The 18959-nt window shown below is 40.0% G+C and overlaps 1 protein-coding gene across 12 annotated transcripts in view; it reads left to right on the top strand.

Moving 5' to 3' along the window:
• The window catches only part of LOC143032462 (methyltransferase-like protein 25B), a 35027-nt gene extending 16360 nt beyond the window's left edge, over positions 1–18667 (top strand). For 11 of the 12 annotated variants that reach the window (XM_076197285.1, XM_076197292.1, XM_076197290.1 and 8 more), the window contains exons 7-14: positions 497–609; positions 3817–3970; positions 5028–5362; positions 9270–9411; positions 9684–9793; positions 15774–15873; positions 18220–18310; positions 18548–18667. In XM_076197285.1, the coding sequence (XP_076053400.1) occupies positions 497–609; positions 3817–3970; positions 5028–5362; positions 9270–9411; positions 9684–9793; positions 15774–15873; positions 18220–18310; positions 18548–18633 (1131 nt within the window). In that variant the 3' untranslated portion in view covers positions 18634–18667. The remainder of the gene's footprint in view (positions 1–496; positions 610–3816; positions 3971–5027; positions 5363–9269; positions 9412–9683; positions 9794–15773; positions 15874–18219; positions 18311–18547) is intronic. The other variant, XM_076197294.1, reaches the window with a different exon arrangement.
• The last annotated feature ends 292 nt before the right edge of the window (positions 18668–18959 follow it).

Below are 18959 nucleotides of genomic sequence, written 5' to 3'. Positions count from 1 at the left end.
TTGGAGCAACCTAATTTATTACATGATTCCCAACATGGATTTAGAAAAAATAGGTCATGTCTGCAAACATTTTAAAAATCTTTAGAAGACATCACTGTCCATAGAGTATGGGGACCCAGTAGATGTCATCAATCTGGAGTTAAAGCTTTTGACACTGTCCCTCATAACAGACTTATTTTAAAACTTAAGTCACATGGTATTAATGGGCCAATACTAAACTGCATTAAAGAATAGCTAACAAATAGAGTTCAACAAGTTGCCTTAAATGGTCACCCTCTCTCCCTGGATAAAAGTTAGAAGTGGTGTTCCACAGGGGTCAGAAATAATGGATGATTAATTAATAAATTATATGATAATGATTGCAATGATAATGACCAGCAGTTGCAAGATGAAACTATAAAATAAATTTATTTAAATGATGATATGAATAATAAAATGGTGATAACAATAATGGTGAATAGAAAAATAAATATTTTTGTGGTGTGGATATTCATAGGTGCTAGTGGATGTTGGATCAGGCCAAGGTCATCTTTCTCGGCTGTTAGCTTATGGGCTTGGCACAAGAGTATTGTGCCTTGATGCCCAGGAGCAGTTTACACTTGGTGCAAGGTAGGTTCAAATGCCATTGTACTTGACAGACTATTTTAGATACTTCATTATTATAGCCTAGACCCTCTTATGCCTTTAATATTTTTAGGAATGTCCCCTGTGGGGCTACAGGGAGAAGGATGCCTAGTCCTAATCCCTGTCCCGTTTTTCTCACCTCTTACGATTCAAGTGGGAATACTTGGTGGCAGCATTCTATCCCCCACCACAGGGTAGGTGAAAAAAGGAAATGAATATTCAGAGAAATGGTACAGGACAGTAACAAGGAGTTTGGTGACAGCATAACGGAGGGACAGTCACAGTATAATAAAAGTGTCATCATTTCTCTGTGAACAGAGTCCTCCTCTATCACAGACAAAATAATATGTGTCTTGCAACACTGCTTCTGACCCAGGGCAGTGGACAAGATGCAGGGATGAGCCGTCATCCACGAGGTGCCAAGATAAGTGGGAGGGAAGTATGTGGAGGGGAGTGGAGTATAGGAGTGGTTTTTATGCCTTTGTTTTTTGGCTACCTCCCTTATAAGGGGGAAAAGAGCCTTTGGTATATGTATGTATTATTATAGCATAACATATAGATTATATTAAGACTGATACTAGATGGATGGATGAAGTATGAATGTATGCACTGGGTGGGTAATGTCACCATGATTGTTTAATACATACATGGATGGAGTGATGCAGAAGGTAAATGTGGTGATGATGGGCAAGGGTTTGGAGCTGATAAGAGGAGGAATTGGGATGTGAAACAGTTATTGTTTGAAGATGACACTGCACTTGTAGTTGGACAGGAAGGAGAGACTGAATCAGTTAATGGTGGAGTTTGGGTATATGTGTAAGAGGGGAACACTCAGTAAATGTGGGCAAAAGCTAAGGTGATAAGATATACAAAGGAAGAACCTGGCAGTAAGTTTAAAAGGAGAGAAGATGGAGGAAGTAGAGAGCTTCAAGTATTTAGGGTCACATGTAGCAGGGAATGGAGGATTGGGGGTGGACATGAATTATAGTTAGGAAAAAAGTAATTGTCTTGGGGATATGGAAAGTGTCATGAGAAATAGATATCTGGGGATGAACAGAAAGAGAAGACTATACAAATGGATGAAAATGGATGATTGTATCCATGACATTGTATGGAGCAGACTTTAAATTTAAAAGACGCAGAAAAGAAAAACCTGCCATGTTTGTGATGGAGTATTGAATAAGTGTAGCGAGAGTTATCTGGATGGATAGAATGATAAATGGAGATAAGGCAGAGAGCAGGGGTGGAAAGAGAGCTGGCAGAGAAGGTTGATCATACAATACTGGGATGGTTTGGACATCTAGAAAGAATGGGTGAAGAAAGACTAACAAAAAAATATGGATGGAGTAAACTTGAGATGACCAAGAATAAGGTGGATGGGACATTGGGAGGAAGAGGAATGTCCATTGAGTTGGGAAGGGAGAGGGCAAGAGATGGGTGAGTTGAGAGTGGATGAGAAACTGGTGCAGCCTGAAGGGATTTCTTCTTGTATATTCCATAAATTAGAGAGTAGAAAAAAGGAATGGTCATCATGTAATAGATTAGTAGGTTAAACCAGCTTCAGCTGTTGGCCCCTACTGTGGAGGTGCTGTGTTTTGCTGCATTGCCTCTGAACTGAGCAAGGTGGGGCTGCTGGGATGACACTTCATCCACAAGAAGCTATGATAGAACGGACAATAAAAGGGTTTCAGATAGATGTGGGGTGGATAAAGGTTGGGTGTTTGCTTTGAATTGGCCACTACCTTGCCAAGGGAAAAGGACTTTAGCTGAGTCAAAGTATACACCCACACACCCATACAACAAACCCATTTATTGTTCCTCCCATCTTAGCTCCTCATGGATGAAAGATCATCCTTATCTCCTGCCACACTTGCTTGGGTGAGAGGCAATGCAGCAAAACACAGCACCTCTACAGCAGGGTCCAACAGCCAAAACTGGGTTAACCCAACTTTTATTGCATGGTGTCACATCCTTAGCATGAATAGAATCCTGTGGTTATGCTGTATCACACCCTTGTGTGAATAAAGTCTCCTGTTTGTAATTGTAAGGCATGCCTTGCATAAATATGATGTGTAATGTATGTTATAATTCGTATTTCATAAATTGTATTTCTTAAAATGTTTAACATTGAGCAATACCCATCTGTTGGGGTTGCATTTCTATACATTCTATTGTGATGCCAAGCTCAGGGAAACATCACATAATTTTGTGTGAAAGCTTGTTCTACTTTCCCATTGGTTGGAGGCATTTAGACTACCTAGTTTGGATATGTTTTGGCATCTCAGGCATGTAAGCACCCATTCCCAGCCTATAAAAGACAAGGCAGAGAGCAACTCAAGAGTCAATAAAGAAGAGACAAAAGAGACTACCGAGAGAGAATGCAAAGAGAAGCAGAGGGATGAGTAAGAAAAGAAGCAGATGCCCAGGGCCCATCTGCATCTACATAGAAATTATTCTGCATTCATCAATTATGACAACTCAACTAAAGTCCTTTGGAATGACATTTTGATGCAGTCTGAAGGGATTCCTTCCCGTCTTCTCTTTTTCTGCATGAGTGGCTGGAAAGGGGGAGGAGTCACTGATTAAATGAAGTGCCATTGCTGTGGATGTGCTGTGTCTTGCTGCATTGCTTCTGACCCAGGACAGTGGGTGAAGTGTAGGGATGACCCGTCATCCAGGAGGAGCTGAAAAAAGAGGGAAGGAGGGATGGTGAATAGGAGTGGAGTATGTGGGGATGAAATGGGTGTGAGTGAAATTATACCTTTTGATTTTGGCTACCTCCCGTGTAAGGGAAAAAACCATTGGTGTATGCACGTATATATAAAGGAATGATGAGATGGTTTTTTACTACTGCTGACCTTTCATTATGTTTTCCCTTTGAACCTATTCTTTACCTTTTCTGTGTCTGTTTTTCCTTCTCTTATTTCCCTGTGGTGGTAGGGGGGGCAGGGGAGCAAAAATGAAGAATATTGTCATGGTATTCACATGTGAGGTGGAGTGAAGGAAGTAAGGATCCCCACTTTTTTTTTTTTTTTTTCTTTTTTTTCCCCCCCCAAGAAGTCAAGGCATAAGAGGGTATGGGAGTTCGCCAAACAAAACGTGAGTAGTTGGTGTATATATATTTATTTTGGATAGTATAGCCATCTGTATATTTGAAAATGAGTTACTAATACAGTACTTGCTATATTGCAGAAAATTTGATGCTCAACTGGAAGCATGTATGCGTGGGAAGGGTCTTTCCAAGTCTGCAGGGTCACATATTATTCCTCCTCAAGCCCTCCCTCACCCTCCAAGGCATGTTACTCTCACCCTGCATCCAGACATGGACACCAATCACCTTCTTCAGGTAGGTCCTCACTTTTTTAAGATATATCAATGCCTTCAGATAGGTCACCAATTCCTGCACCATAGTACAGATTCATCTTTGAATTTCCAGCACCCTTGTTATTAGAACCATACCACAATAATCAATCTGCTAGACCAGCAGAAGTCATGTAATATTGATTTAACAGGAGTGTCTTGAGAGCAATATGGAGGAATAAAAGAATGTTGTTGGAGGCACTCCAAAATAGACCATCAGTTTTTATACTTCACTAAACTCTCCTAAAAATCAATCCAGCTAAGAGTTGGAAAAGAATGTGCAGACTAAGGTGACAACCTAGGGATGAATTGGCAATATTTCACGGAAAGTGAAGTGCAATCTTTATATAGTTTAAGCAGGAAAGAGTGAAAAAGGATGTGCATGACAGGAGTGAAAAAGATGAGAATGTTCCTTTCCCATACCTACCCACCTCATTTTGTCACTTGCATCTTTCTTAGAAGTCATAAATCAGTATAAAGGTAAGCAAAATCAGCTGAAAATGTCACAAAATTGAGAAATTACAAGCAGCCAGTGTAGTTGTATGTGAGGTGAAACCAAGAGTCACGTATTGCATTTGATGGCTATGAGTGTAATTTATGATTAAAAGCAGCAACGAATGCAACAGCACTGTAGGAGAGAGGCCAAATGCAGAGTATGGGATCCAATGTATTTAATGTTTCACCCAGCAGGGCTTCTTCAGAAATAACAGTGGAGAAATATCTGACTCCTTATATAGCCCGAGCTTGCGCAGAGAAACAAACATAAAACTGGTGTAAACACAATTTGTGCAGATTGAGTTTACACCAGTTTTATGTTTGTTTCTCCCCGCAAGCTCGGGCTATATAAGGAGTCAGATGTTTCTCCACTGTATTATTTCTGAAGAAGCCCTGCTGGGCTTCATATCAACTATTGTACTTTACTGTGGATGACTTTCATCCACAAGGAGATGGGAGAAGACCTTTTTTTCCTGGAAAAGGTGGGAAAGGTCTTTTAGTTTATCAATGTGTCCTCTTCACCAATGTTGTTTCTTATCTCCACCAAGGTTCTACAGGAGGCTTACAGTTCGCCAGCTCAACATCACACAGAAAAAAAATTCGAGACCTCAGAGCAAGAGCTGAAACAAGTGCAAACATCTGAATTGGAACAAAGAAGAATAACAAATAATCAGACCATGACTTCACACCAAACCCAAAGAGAACCAGAACCAGAAATAAATAAAGAAAGAAATTCCAAACTTACGAGCTTTGGGTTGCTTGGGTTACATACATGCGGAGATCTTGCACCTACGATGATTCGTCTATTTGTACGGTCATATGAATGTTGTGCACTCATCTCTGTGGGCTGCTGCTACATGAAGATGAACACCTCAGGAGATGGGTAAGTATTTACAAGTTTTGTATTTTGAGTCACTGACAAGAATGTATGATGAAAATTTTTACTTCTTCATAGCACAGGTTTTTATCAGGAGCAAGAGATTGTCATCAAGTTTACAAACACTTCATAGGAACCATGCTCAACTATGCCTCCCTAGCATGGGTCCTTACAATTAGAAAAAAAAAATAGATATCCTACAAACTATATAGAATAAATCTCTAAGAATGATACCTCTGTCTATCTATATACCAAAGGATTCTTCCCCTTTACAAGAGTTGTAGCCAACCAAGGCATGCACCCACTCCTACCCATCCCATGCTCATCTCTCACCCATTTGTTTCTTTTTCATCTTAGCTCCTCGTGGACAAAGGATCATCTTTGTCCACAACCCAGATCATAAGCAATGCAACAAAACACAGCATATACACAGCAGGGCCAGCTACTCCATTTACACAGCGACCCTCCCTCATCCTTTCATGTGAAATTAGAGAAGACTAGGAGAAATCCCTTTGGGTGGCATCAATTTATAATTCATTCAAAACCTTTTATCACTCACACCTCTTGCCTTCACCCTTCCCTACTTAACAGACATTCCCCTTTCACTCAAAGCCCTCCATCATCCCATCCATCCATATCATTCTCAATCTTCCCCTCAGATGCATTAAAACCAGAAACCAAAATTTTCCTTCCAGAACAGCACTTAAAAAAATTATAGGCACAGTTCTTTGCAAAACGCTCAACCCTGCTCATCCATCTCATCACATAACAATGGTAAAACTGAGTGAAAAAAAAAACACTGGCAGCATCCTGCACCTACACCATGCAACACATTCATAGAAAAACACATACACACTCAGGTCACAAAACAAATACTCTAAGACCAACACCAAACCTTCTACTCTACTGAACTCTTCCAGACATCAGTCCTACAGAGAAATCCTTCCCAGGACAAACAAGAACCACACTTGCAAATGGTATTCAAGTCACCATCCATCTTTAAAATAAGGCCTATCTATATACTAAAAGGCTTCTTCCCCTTCACAAGGGTGGTGTACTCAGGGCATGCATATCACATTTTCAGAATTATGAAACGGATGGAAGTTCTCGACAGAGACGACTTATTATAGTGGGACAGAAGAGAAATAAGAGGACACGAAAAGAAACTAAAGAAAGACAGTTACAGAAGAGACCTGAAAAAAAAATAGTTTCCCACATAGAGTGATCAATGTCTGGAACAAACTGAACAGAGAAACAGTGAATGCCAGAACTATACATGATTTTATGAGCAAACTGGATGTGGAGAGATATGAAAATGGGTCACTACAAGCATAGCTCTCGTCCCGTAAAATACAACTAGGTGAATACAACACTCTTAGGGCTTAATTACGGTGGTAAAGTTTCCCTAGATGAACAAGAATGTTGTGACAAAACAAAACAAAACAGGTTCTTTTCAAATCAGAGAGGAGAAATATACTGAACATTTTTCATTTACAATAATTTTATTATAAAACCTTATTTATGCATTAGAATTATATTAATGCTCTTAGACCTATTTTAATATTTCAAGAAACATTACCTAAGGAACGGAGGGAACAACACTTCAACTGAACATTCACTACACTGATTGTCAAAGACCAACAGAGGGGCACACTCACTTATTTTAGAATCAATTGATTCTCTTCAGTCAATTTGGAGAAAGACCTCTATGTAGTCATGATGTCTTGAAGAGGACACATACACCTTTGTTCAGTTAAGTTGAAGAAGGACCTCCACATTGTTGTGAAATCTTGGAGGTGAGACATACAATTTTAGTCAGCTGCAGGGTTGTAGGACTTCCACATTCTCTTGAAGATGAGATGTATGTCTTTAATCAGCTGTGTGCTTGAAGGAAGGATTTCCACTTTGTCCTGAAGTCTTGAAGAGGAAACGTACACCTTTAGTCGGCTATGGGGCTGAAAGAAGGACTTCCATGTTGTTGTGAAGTCTTGAAGAAGATATATACATCTTTAGTCAGCTATAGGGCTGAGAGGACTTCCATGTTGCCATGAAGTCTTGAAGAGAAGACAGTTGTTTTTAGTCAGCTGCTGGGCTGAAGGAAGGATTTCCATGTTGTTGTGAAATCTTGATGAGGAGATGTACACCATGGTTCAAATGAGGGACTGAAGAAGGACCCATAAAGTCATGAGTAAAGGAGAGGTTCATGTCCAATTATCAGTGAATTACATATGTACTCTCTTGCATTCTCTACTCTACTACTCAGCACCCGTTGATCCTTGTTTATATATATGCATGGGCATGTCATTTGAGCCCTTTCACACATTCAAATCATTCAGAATATCACTCCTACTCCTTCTAGTTGAATCATGCTGGTGGTCTCACCAGACATTCAAAACATACCTCACTACATTTGGTACTCTGTTCACACAAAGATATGACAATGCACCCACCCCCACCCATCCCACTTCCCTTCTATATTAGCTCCTTGTGGATGAAGGGCTATCCCTGCCCAATGCCTGGGTCAGAAGCAGTGCAGCAAGGTACAGCATATGTTGAATTTGTTATATTTATTGGACAAATATTCCTCCTTTTTGTCCTTTAAATCTAGGGTAGAGTATATTGGGAATTTATTGGATGTGGAGGAGGATAGGGAGAGCTTGGTTGTGGCAGTAGGAGATGCTGGAAAATGACTGATGGAAAAGAATGAGAGAGCTATAGGAAAAAAGGAGATACAAAGAGCATTGAAAGAAATGAAAGCTGGTAAAGCATCTAGGTTAGATTGTTGTCACATGGAATGAAAAAGGAAGGAATAGTTATAATGGAATGGCTAATGAGATTGTTCAATGTATACCTTAGAGAGGGAAGTGTTCCAGTGAAATAGAGAGGTACATGTACAGTTTCACTATATATAAAAAAAAATAAAGTTACTGCTGTAATTTTAGAGGGATTATTCTGTTAAGTGTAGTGAGTAAAGTGTATGGATGTTGATTAAGAGGCTAAGGAGGGGGACAGAGGGAATCATTGAGGAAGAGCAATATGGGTTTAGGAAAGGAAGAGGATGTGCAGATCAAGTTTTTTGTAGTGAAATAAATATGTGAAAAGTTTTTGGCAAAGGGTTAGAATGTCTTTTTGGGCTTTTATGAATTTGGAGAAGGCATATGACATAGTTGATAGAAGAGTGATATGGAATGTATTGCAGATGTATAGGATAGGGATAAGTCTGTTATGTGTGGTCAGAAATTTTCACATGCAATGGTGAAGAATGGAGAGAATGAGTGGTTTGAGGTGGAAGTGGCACTATGCCAGGGTTGTTCAACATCACCATGGTTGTTCACTGTATATATGGATGGGGTTGTGAGGGAGGTAAACACAAGGGTGCTAGGTATGGGTTTGGAGCTAGTAAATGAGAGGAGGGAAGTGGGAGGGTAGCCCATTCTTGTAGCTGACACTGTTTGTAGCAGAGTTGGAAAGTAGACTGAAGCAGTTGTGGTGGAGTTTGGGAAGGTATGTGAAAGGAGAAAACTGAAAGTGGATGCGGGGAAAAGTAAGGTGATGAGATTTGTAAGGGGTGATGGTGGCAGTGGGTTGGAGGTGATTTTAAAGTGTGAAAGGCTGGAGGAAATGGAGAGCTTGAAGTATTTGGAGTTATATGTGGCAAGAAATGGAGAAGTGGAGATGGAGGTGAATTATAGAGGAAGGGAAGCGAGTTAATATGGGAGGAATAAAAAGTATCATGAGAAATAGGTATCTGGGGATCAGCACAAAGAGAAGACTGTATGGGGGAGTGACCTTGCTTATGGTACAACACAGTATATCTTCCTTGAATGATTAATGGCACTTCATATGGGCTGTGATGCCATCATTTTGTTTATAGTAGAGCATCCAATATCAGGTTAAGACAGCTTAATTGCAGAGACAGCATCCATGGGTATCCAATGAGTGTCACTGTATCCTCCATACCGGACCACTACTTCACCTATGAAGCCCTAGAGTCATCCTGTCATTCCATTGACAGTTACACCATGAGATTAAAATGTGGTGCTGATAACCTCAAGGTGAGTTTGACCTTTTCCATTACAACAAACCTTTGATATATTCTTTTCTAGTATTAGCCAGAGTAAAAGATGGAGGTATTAAATGTTATAGGACTGATAATGATTTTGACTGCATGTTGATGAGTTATGTATTGGACAGTCTGTTTGGGGACTAAAACCACAGAGAATTTTAGAATACCTGATATAGAGCTTCCATTAGGCCCTTGATTTTGGCAGTTTGTTTATGCTCTCGACTTTAAAAGAAAAAGAAAGAAAAGGTGTATTCTTTGCAGGTGCACTGTTACCGTGCAGTTTTAGAGCATATCCTAATGGACCATTACCCTCATCACAAACATGCTGGCCTTCGCTCTGTGTCTCATGCACACACATTGCCTTTTCCAAGGTATGTTATAGGCCTTTGTTTTTATTACTATTTGTTTATTCATTTATTTTATTATTTTCATCCAAGGATGAGATGGATGAATGGGGTAAAAGGGGCATTGGAAAATAGGAGAATGTCTGTTAAGGGAGAAGACAGAAGATAGGGGTGAGTGGAGAATAGTTGTGTATGGATGACGCTGTGATACATGAAAAGGAGTTGGTGGGGGATTGGGGAGGTTGAGGGAGTATGTGTGAATGATATTTTGATGCACTCTGAAGGGATTTCTCCTTGTCTTCTCTTTTTATGCATGAGGGGACAGGGGGTCATTAATTGTGGATGTGTTGTGTCTTGCTACATTGCTTCTGACCCAGGGCAATGGGCAAGATGTAGGGATGACCTGTCATCCAGGAGGAGCCAAGAAAAGAGAGAGGGAGGGGTGGTGAATTGGAGTGGAGTACGTGGGGTTTAAATGGGTGGGAGTGGATTTATGCCTTTGACTTTGGCTACCTCCCTTGTAAGGGGGGAAAAGCCATTGGTATATGTATTTTCATCCCATTTCATACTGAACTAATCTCGTAGTTTGCACTTCTATTTTTATATTTCTATGCCTGTGATATAAATGATTAATTGGATATTGTATATTTTCATTAAAATTTTACTTCCATATTCGACATCTTCCTCTAGAGACAACCTTTGTATTTAACATTTTACTCAATAGTAATTTTGTACATGTAGTACTACTGTTGGATCATGTATCAGTCACCACCACTGCAGATATTTTTCTCATTCATAAAATGTGCATCCATGGAAAATATTTAATCTCTTTAGATTTGCAAATGACATTATTCTTGCAGAAGGTATCCTGAGTAAATAGAAGAAGGAAAATCTCAAAATAGGTTTAAAGATGAAGAGTTAAACTAATGTTCAACTCAAATATTAAAGCATTTATTTGGATCAGATGCTGAAACTAAAATAATAAAGAAATATGAAGGCATATCACAGTTGGTTAGAAAATATTTACTATATACATACATATACCAAGGGCTTTTTCCACCCTTACAAGGGAGTAGCCAAAGTCAAAAGGCATAAATCCACTCTCACCCATATCATCCCTACACACTCCATGCCTATTCACCCCCCCCCCCCTCTCTTCTTGGCTCCTCCTGGATGACAGGTCATCTCTGCATCTCACCCACTGCCCTGGGTCAGAAGCAATGTAGAAAGACATGGCACATTCATAGAAGGGCCGCTTAATTTGATAAGTATCCCCCCTTCTCTGCCCCCTCATGCATAAATAGAGAAGACAAGGAGAAATCCCTTCAGGCTACATCAAAATATTATTCACACATCCTCCTTAACCCTGCTATCCCCCACCTACTCCCTTCCATGCATCACAGCATCATCCATATACAACCATTCTCCACTCACCCCTATCTTCTATCTTCTCCCTTCCTCAACAGACATCCCCCTCTTTACCAATGCCCCTTTTACCCCCATCCATCCATCTTGTATTTGGTCAACCCATCATGTTCACTCCATCTACCTCTACCTTCCACACTTCTTTTACTAATCTTTCATCATTCATTCTTTCCTATGTGTCCAAATCATCCCAATACTCTTTCATCAGCCCTATCTCCCAACTCCTTTTTCACCCCTGCTCTCCTCACCGCGTTTCTCACTCTGTCCAACCTAGTAATCCCAACCATAATTTTCAGACACATTTAAACTCTTTATGTTCTATGCTTCTGCCCTATACAATGCTGTCAGCACAATCACCCCTTCAACCCTGGAACAAAGAAGAGAAAGAGAAGATCTACTGACCATTTACAGAATTATGAAAGGGATGGAAGTCCTCGACAGAGGTGATTTATTAAAGTGGGATAAAAGAAAAACAAGAGGACATGAAAAGAAACTCAAAAAAGGATAGTTATAGAAGAGATCTGAAAAAGAATAGTTTCCCACACAGAGTGGTAGATATCTGGAACAAACTGGATGAGGCAACAGTGTGTGCAAAAACTATACAAGAATTTAAGAACAAACTAGATACTGAAAGATACAAAGATGGGTCACTATGAGCATCTCTTTCTGTATAATACAACTGGGTAAAATACAATCTCTTAGCATCCATTCACAATAGTCTATTTCTCATTACACATTTTAATCCCTTAAGGCATTTACTTGTTTCTTTCAGTCTACATTGTACCTCCACCTCCACTCCCTTTCCCGCCACATTCGCCCCCAAGTATCTAAAGCTATCCACTTCCTCCAGTCTCTCTCCATTAATATTCACTTCCAATTTGCTCCCCTCCTCCCCCCTTGTACATCTCATCACCTTTACCCACATTTATCTTCAACTTCCTTCTTTCACACACCTTCCCAAACTCCATTACTAACTTCCTTAATCCCTTCTCTGATCCTGCTATGGGCACAGTGTCATCAGCAAACAACAGCAACTGCTTATCTCCCATTTTTCTCTATTTTCTCTAACCATCTCCAATCCCCAGCCCATTACCCTTGCATTTACCTTTCGCACCACCCCATCCACGTACACATTGAACAACCATGACGACATAACGCATCCTTGGCAAAGTCCCACCTTTACCTCAAACTACTCACTCTCTCCATTTCTAATTCTAACACATGCTCTACTACTCTCATAAACTCTTGACTGCACTTAATAGCTTTCCTCCTATCCCATATATATGTAATACCTCCCACAATGCCTTCCTGTCTACCCTGTCATAAGTCTTTCCAAATCCATAACATACATACATACCAAAGGCTTTTCCCCTTTACAAGGGAGGTAGCCAAAAAAACAAAGGCATAGAAACCACTCCCACCCATTCTATCCTCTACATAATCCACTCCCCTCTACCCTCTTCCCTCCTTGTCTTGGCACCTCCACGATGATGGGTCATCCCTGTATCTTGTCCACTGCCCTGGGTCAGAACTAGTGCTGCAAGACACAGCAGTCCACAGCAAGACTGCTTCATTAAATTGGTGACCCCTCCTCTCCGTCCCCTCATGCAGAAAAAGAGAAGATGGAGAAATCCCTTCAGGCTGTGTCAATTTATATCTCATACATAATCCCTCAACCCCCATTGCTCCTCTCTTCTGTCCTCTCCCATCTTTCCTCAACAGACGTTCCCCTCTTTCCCAATGCCCATTTTACCCTATCCATCCATCTCATCATAGGTCAACCCCTCACTCCTTCCACCTCTGCCTTCCACACCTCTTTTACTAGTTTTTCTTCACTCATTCTTTCCATGTGTCCAAACCATCCCAATACTCTTTCATTAACTCTATCTCCCAACTCCCTTTCCACCCCAGTTCTCCTCCTCACTTCCTCATTTCTCACTCTATCCAGCCTAGTAACCCCTATCATATGTCTCAGGCACCTCATCTCAGGCTTCCTCAAACCCATAAAGGCCCAAAAAACATCTTACCTTTTCCTAAAGCTTTCTCACATATCTTCCTTACCACAAAAATCTGATCAACACAACCTCTACCTTTCCTAAACCCACACTGTTCCTCACCTAATCCTCTCAGTTAAAATCCTCCCATAAGCCTTACCAACTACACTCAACAAACTGATCCCTCTGAAACTACCACACTCACACCCCTTGTAAAGGAGAAATATGCAGGCACTCCTCCAGTCCTCTGGCACTTTATCCTCTTTTAGACAAATATTAAACAACCTCACCAGCCAGTCCATCATCACTGTACCTCCCTTTTTTAGACACTCCATATGACACTCATCTAACCCAGGTACCTTACCTGTGCTCATCATTTTAACAACTTTTCACCTCATCTTTACTTATTTCTCTCCCATTGTCCCCATTCATCATTGTCATTTTCTTAGCGCCTCCCACTGCAACTACCTTTCCCTCCTTATCCTTCTTCACATTTAGCAACTCCCTAAAATACTATGCCCATCTTCCTCTTACATCTCTTCCATTATCATCTCTCCATGTGCACCTTTTACTTTTTCTTCTCTACTTGATTCACCTCCCCTTCCTCCCTTAATTTCCTTTTAAAACATTTTTCTATTACTTCCAAATTTTTCTGTCATACTCATCCCCATTTCACATATGCTCTCCTTTTTGCCTCCTTTATCTTATGCTTTACTTCTCTTTTCTTTGCAACCAATCTGTGAATGGTCATTTCTTCTTTTCAACAACCTTCTTTGCTTCATCACCCCACCACTTGCTACCCTTCCTTCTATTTCCTCCCATCCTCCTTGTTCCACATACCATCTTTGCACACTTGTGGTTTCCTCCTTGAACCATCCCCAGTCCTCCTCCACTCCTAGTTCTACTCTATCCTTCACTTCCACTCTTCTCTCAGCTTCTTGTACTCATTTTCTTTCTCATTTAAGCAGTTTACTCTTTTCTCTATCCTCCACTCTCAACTTAGCTTTCACCAAAAAATTATGTGATATTCCCCTCACTCTCTCCCCTAAGAATATGTACATCGAAAACTCTTCCAACTCTTCTCTTGGGTATCACTATATAGAAACTCTTCCAACTCTTCTCTTGGGTATCACTATATAGTCCATTAAAGCACTATCTACCATCCTTCCATCCACCACCCTCTCTCATGTGTACTTATACTTGACTTTTTTCCCAAACACTGTGTTAGCTATCATCAAGTTCTTCTCCTACCCTAGCATTCATATCTCCCAGTACCACTACATTGATATTTCTCCCTAAACCTTCTATGCATTCATTTGAATAAATCCAAAAAGCCTCCCTTTCCACTACACTCTTCTCACTATCAGGCCCATATGCACTTACAAAGACCCACATCTCCCTTCCCAGTTTCACCTTCATTTACATTAACCTTGAAGACATCTTTCACTCCACCACATGCTTACCTATCTCTTCATTTACTAATGTAGCCACCCCTTCTCTTCCTTGTCCTATCTTCACTCCTGACACCCTCCCCACCACACTCCCAAACTCAAACTTGCCCCTCCTTTTCAACTTAGTTTCACTCAATGCCAACACATCCATCTTTCTTCTCACAAAGATACTGCCTATCTCTTCCATCTTACTCTCATCTGTCCCACTCCCACACACATTAGAAGACCCAAACATTAGGGTTCTGGTTTGAAGATTCCTTCCAGACCCTGTTTGGCCTTTACCTCTTTTAGGAATGCCCCCTTTGGGGCTATAGAGAGGAAGATGCCTAGTCTTATCCCCATCCCATTTTTGTTGCCTTTTATGACTCAAGTGGGAAGACTGTGTTAATATTCTTTACCTCCTACCACAGGGGAGAAAATGTTTAGTAAATATAAAAAGATCACGAGAGGCTCTTTACTCTATGCCTGATATGTAAAGTCTGCAATCAGTGATTTATGAATGTGAGACTTTGAAATTAATGGAGACAAAACTGAGGAATGCACTGAGGAAAATGCTGAATGGCAAGAAGAGGACTAGTTGGATGAGAGATTAGAATGAAGTGAAACTAGAACAGTGGCTTTGAAATAATTAAATTTAGGTCTTCCCCAAAAAATTATCAGCAGTATTACTCACTCCAGACAACCAGGATTAAAAAAAAATGTCTAATAATAAAACCTAATGGCCCAAACCCCTTCATTGAAAAAAAAAAAATCTAAGCCTCACTTTTGATACATGACCTTTGGTCCACACATCAAAGATCCAATGGTGAAAATAGAAAATAAAATAAACATACTAAAATCAGTCACAAGCATGGGTTTTGAACATAAGAAGGAAACTAATCACAGACTACATAGTTCTTGAGGACCACACTCAGGTAAGCTTCCACAGCATGGCTCCCAAGAATTAGCAAGACAAACATTAACATCTTACAAATTATACAAAATAAAGCACTGAGAATAATGATTAGCTGCACTAAAACCACCCCAATAGAAACCTGCACACACAAACCAAAATCCTCCCCATAGAACATCACATGAAAATTATAGTACACAATTCTATGCAAGAGCCCTCAACATATATTTTTATCATTCTTATAGGTATGCTCAAACAGCCATAGCACGTCTACCTGATGTGACATTTATGGATGAAGACCTTGACAATGAACGTGTGAAAGAAATGCTGGATAGGTGGATGCAGGTGAGTGATTTTAGATGACTTGATAAAGATGGCATGGGACCCCAAAACACTGCACCAGGAAGCCATGGAAGTGGGTGTGTGGTTTGACTGGCTACCTACCTTATTAGGGGAAAGATGCACTTGGTGTAGTTAAGTAAAGATGGAAGTTTCATTACAAAGATTACATCACCCAATTTTGTGTGTGCGCGTGTATTTACCTAATTGTAGTGTACAGGAAAAGAGCAATGCTTGCTGGGTACCATCTTCTCTCCAATTTAGACAGATCAGGGTTTCAATGAGTTTTTTCATCATGTCTTCATCTATATATTGAAAAGTCACTTTAATCTCTTGCAGCAATCCATACATCTCTCCCACAATCCTGCTGATATGTCTGTCAAGTGATAGTTATCTTTTATCAGGACTCCCAATTTTTTTCTCCTCTTTTTTTGTAATGGGTTCATTTCACAGGGAATATTTTAAAGGTGGTCTTTCCAATATTTTGCATTTCTTGGTCTTAAACTTCATATCCCATTCTAAGTTCTATGCAAAAATAGTGTCTTGATCTTTTTGGACTACATTCCTTGTTTTTCACTCTTCTCATGATTTTTGCATCATCAGCAAACATTTTAGCATAGTTGTACCTTCCATCATGTCATTGATATTGATAAGAAGCATTATTGGTGTAAGCACTAAATCATCTGGAACTCCACTTGTTACTGTTCTCCATCTTGCCATCTTATCCTTTACAACAGTCCTCATGTGTCTTCTTTTCAAAAAAATCTTTCATCCATTCAAGTTGTTTGCCTCTTAGAACAGTACTAATATGATCCAGTTGCCTCTTAGAACAGTACTAATATGATCCAGTTTCCACAAAAATTTACTTTGAGGTACATACATATACCAAAGGCTCTTTCCCCCTTACAAGGGAGGTAGCCAAAAAACAAAGCCATAAAAACCACTCCCACCCATTCCATCCCCACATAATTCACCCCCATCCACCCCCTCCTTCCCCTCCTTCCCTCTTTTCTTGGCTCCTCATGGATGACGGGTCCTCCCTGCATCCCACCCACTGCTCTGGGTCAAAAGCAGTGTTGCGAAACACAGCACAACTACAGCAAAGCCGCTTCATTAAATTGGCAACCCCCCACCTCCCCATGCTCTCTGTCCCCTCATTCAGAAATGGAGAAGACGGGGAGAAATCACATCAGGCTTGGTCTATTTATTCTCATACTCTCTCATCCCCACCCACACCCCCTCATGCATCACAGCATCATCCATACACAACCACTTGCCATTCACCCCTATCTTCTGTTCTTCTGTTCTTTCCCATCCTTCCTCAACAGACATTCCCCTCTTTTCCAATGCCCATTTTACCCCATCCATCCATCTAATCCTCAGTTGCCCCCTCATGTTCACTCCTTCCATCTCTGCCTTCCACACCTCTTTTACTAATCTCTCTTCACTCATTCTTTCTATGTCCAAACCATCCCAGTACTCTTTCATCAACCCTATCTCCCAACTCCCTTTTCACCCCCATTCTCCTCCTCACCTCCTCATTTCTCACTCTATCCAGCCTAGTAACCTGTATCATACTTCTCAGGCACCTCATCTCAGACACATTCAAACTCCTCCTCTCTTCCTCTTATGTTCCATGCTTCTTCCCCATACAGTGCTGTTGGCACAATCACTCCTTCATACAATCTCCTCTCAGCACCCATTCCCAAATGTCTATTTATCATTATACTTTCTAATCCTCCAAGGCATTTACTTGCTTCTCTCAATCTACATTCTACCTCTACCAGCACTCCTCCCTTTCCTGCCACATTCACACCCAAGTATCTAAAACTATCCACTTCCTCCAGTCTCGCTCCCTTAATGCTCACTTCCAGTCTGCTGGGATTAGGAGAGGAAGAGGGTGTAATGATCAAGATTTTGCAGTAAGACAGACAGACATGAGAAGTCTTTGCCAAAGGGTAAGGATGACTTTTAGGTTTTTCATGGACTTGGAGAAAGTGTATGACAGGGTTGGTAGAGAGATGTCATTGATGTGGTTATGTAGGGAATGTATAATGTCATAGTGTATATTGCCTGTGCCTGGAGCAGTTATCTTAAAGTTGGAGAGGGAGGTGTGGTATTCTGCTTCATTTAATGATTGGTTGTAGTCTTGGAAGGAGTGTGGTGTTAAATCTGATAATGGCTGTGATTCACTCTTTTTTTAGAGTATGTTCTTGTATTCTGTTGTGTGATTTATTGTCAAAAGAATGTGTATAATTTTAATAAAACATGTGGTGAAACATTATTTTTAGAGTTATATATAAAATAATCTCAAACATTTGTATCCATTTTAACATTTATTTTGTTATTTAGGTTGTGGTATTCTATTCCATCCGTCTGATGTTAGCACCAGTAGTAGAGAGTGTAGTATTATTGGATAGACTCATGTACTTATATGAACAAGGTACTGTATGTTAATTTTGTGTTTTATGTATTTAACTTTGTTTATACATTTGACATACTTATATTAATAGTGAAATGTGTCAGAAGAGATAATTGTTTTCTGCTTAAATGATTAAAATGATATTTTATAAATGGTAATTATTGGTGATATTTCAGTTTATTTGTAATTAGTTTTCAGTACATCTTTTGTTAATCAGAAATATACTGTAATCAGCTATATTTTTTCTATTTATTCAAGGTTATGAAGCATTGCTGGTGCCTCTCTTCGATCCATCTTTATCACCAAGAAACTTTGCCTTACTCACAGTCAAGAACCTGAAATAATGTTCAAAAAATAAAAATATTTCATCATTACTGAGCTTAAAATTTTAATTTTCCTTAATTTGAATCATATATATCAGGTGAAGTGAGTTAACTTATCACCATCAGCATGTTACTAGACAGAAAGGCCCAAGAAAAAAAAATTATAACTTTCCTTGGTAACATTTACACCTGTTGAGGAAAATTAGAATCAATAGGTGGCATTGTAGGTAATTTATTAGAATGGATGAAAGATTTCCTGACTGGGAGAAAAATGAGGGTAGTAATTAGAGACAAATACTCAAAATGGGAAGAAATGATAAGTGGTGTTCCACAAGGGTCAGTGCTGG

Source organism: Oratosquilla oratoria, chromosome 13 (assembly GCF_046742065.1).
Source record: "Oratosquilla oratoria isolate Oo_2021 chromosome 13, ASM4674206v1, whole genome shotgun sequence".
Classification (NCBI taxonomy): Eukaryota; Metazoa; Arthropoda; class Malacostraca; order Stomatopoda; family Squillidae; genus Oratosquilla; species Oratosquilla oratoria.
This window is presented reverse-complemented; position numbering and strand designations above follow the sequence as displayed.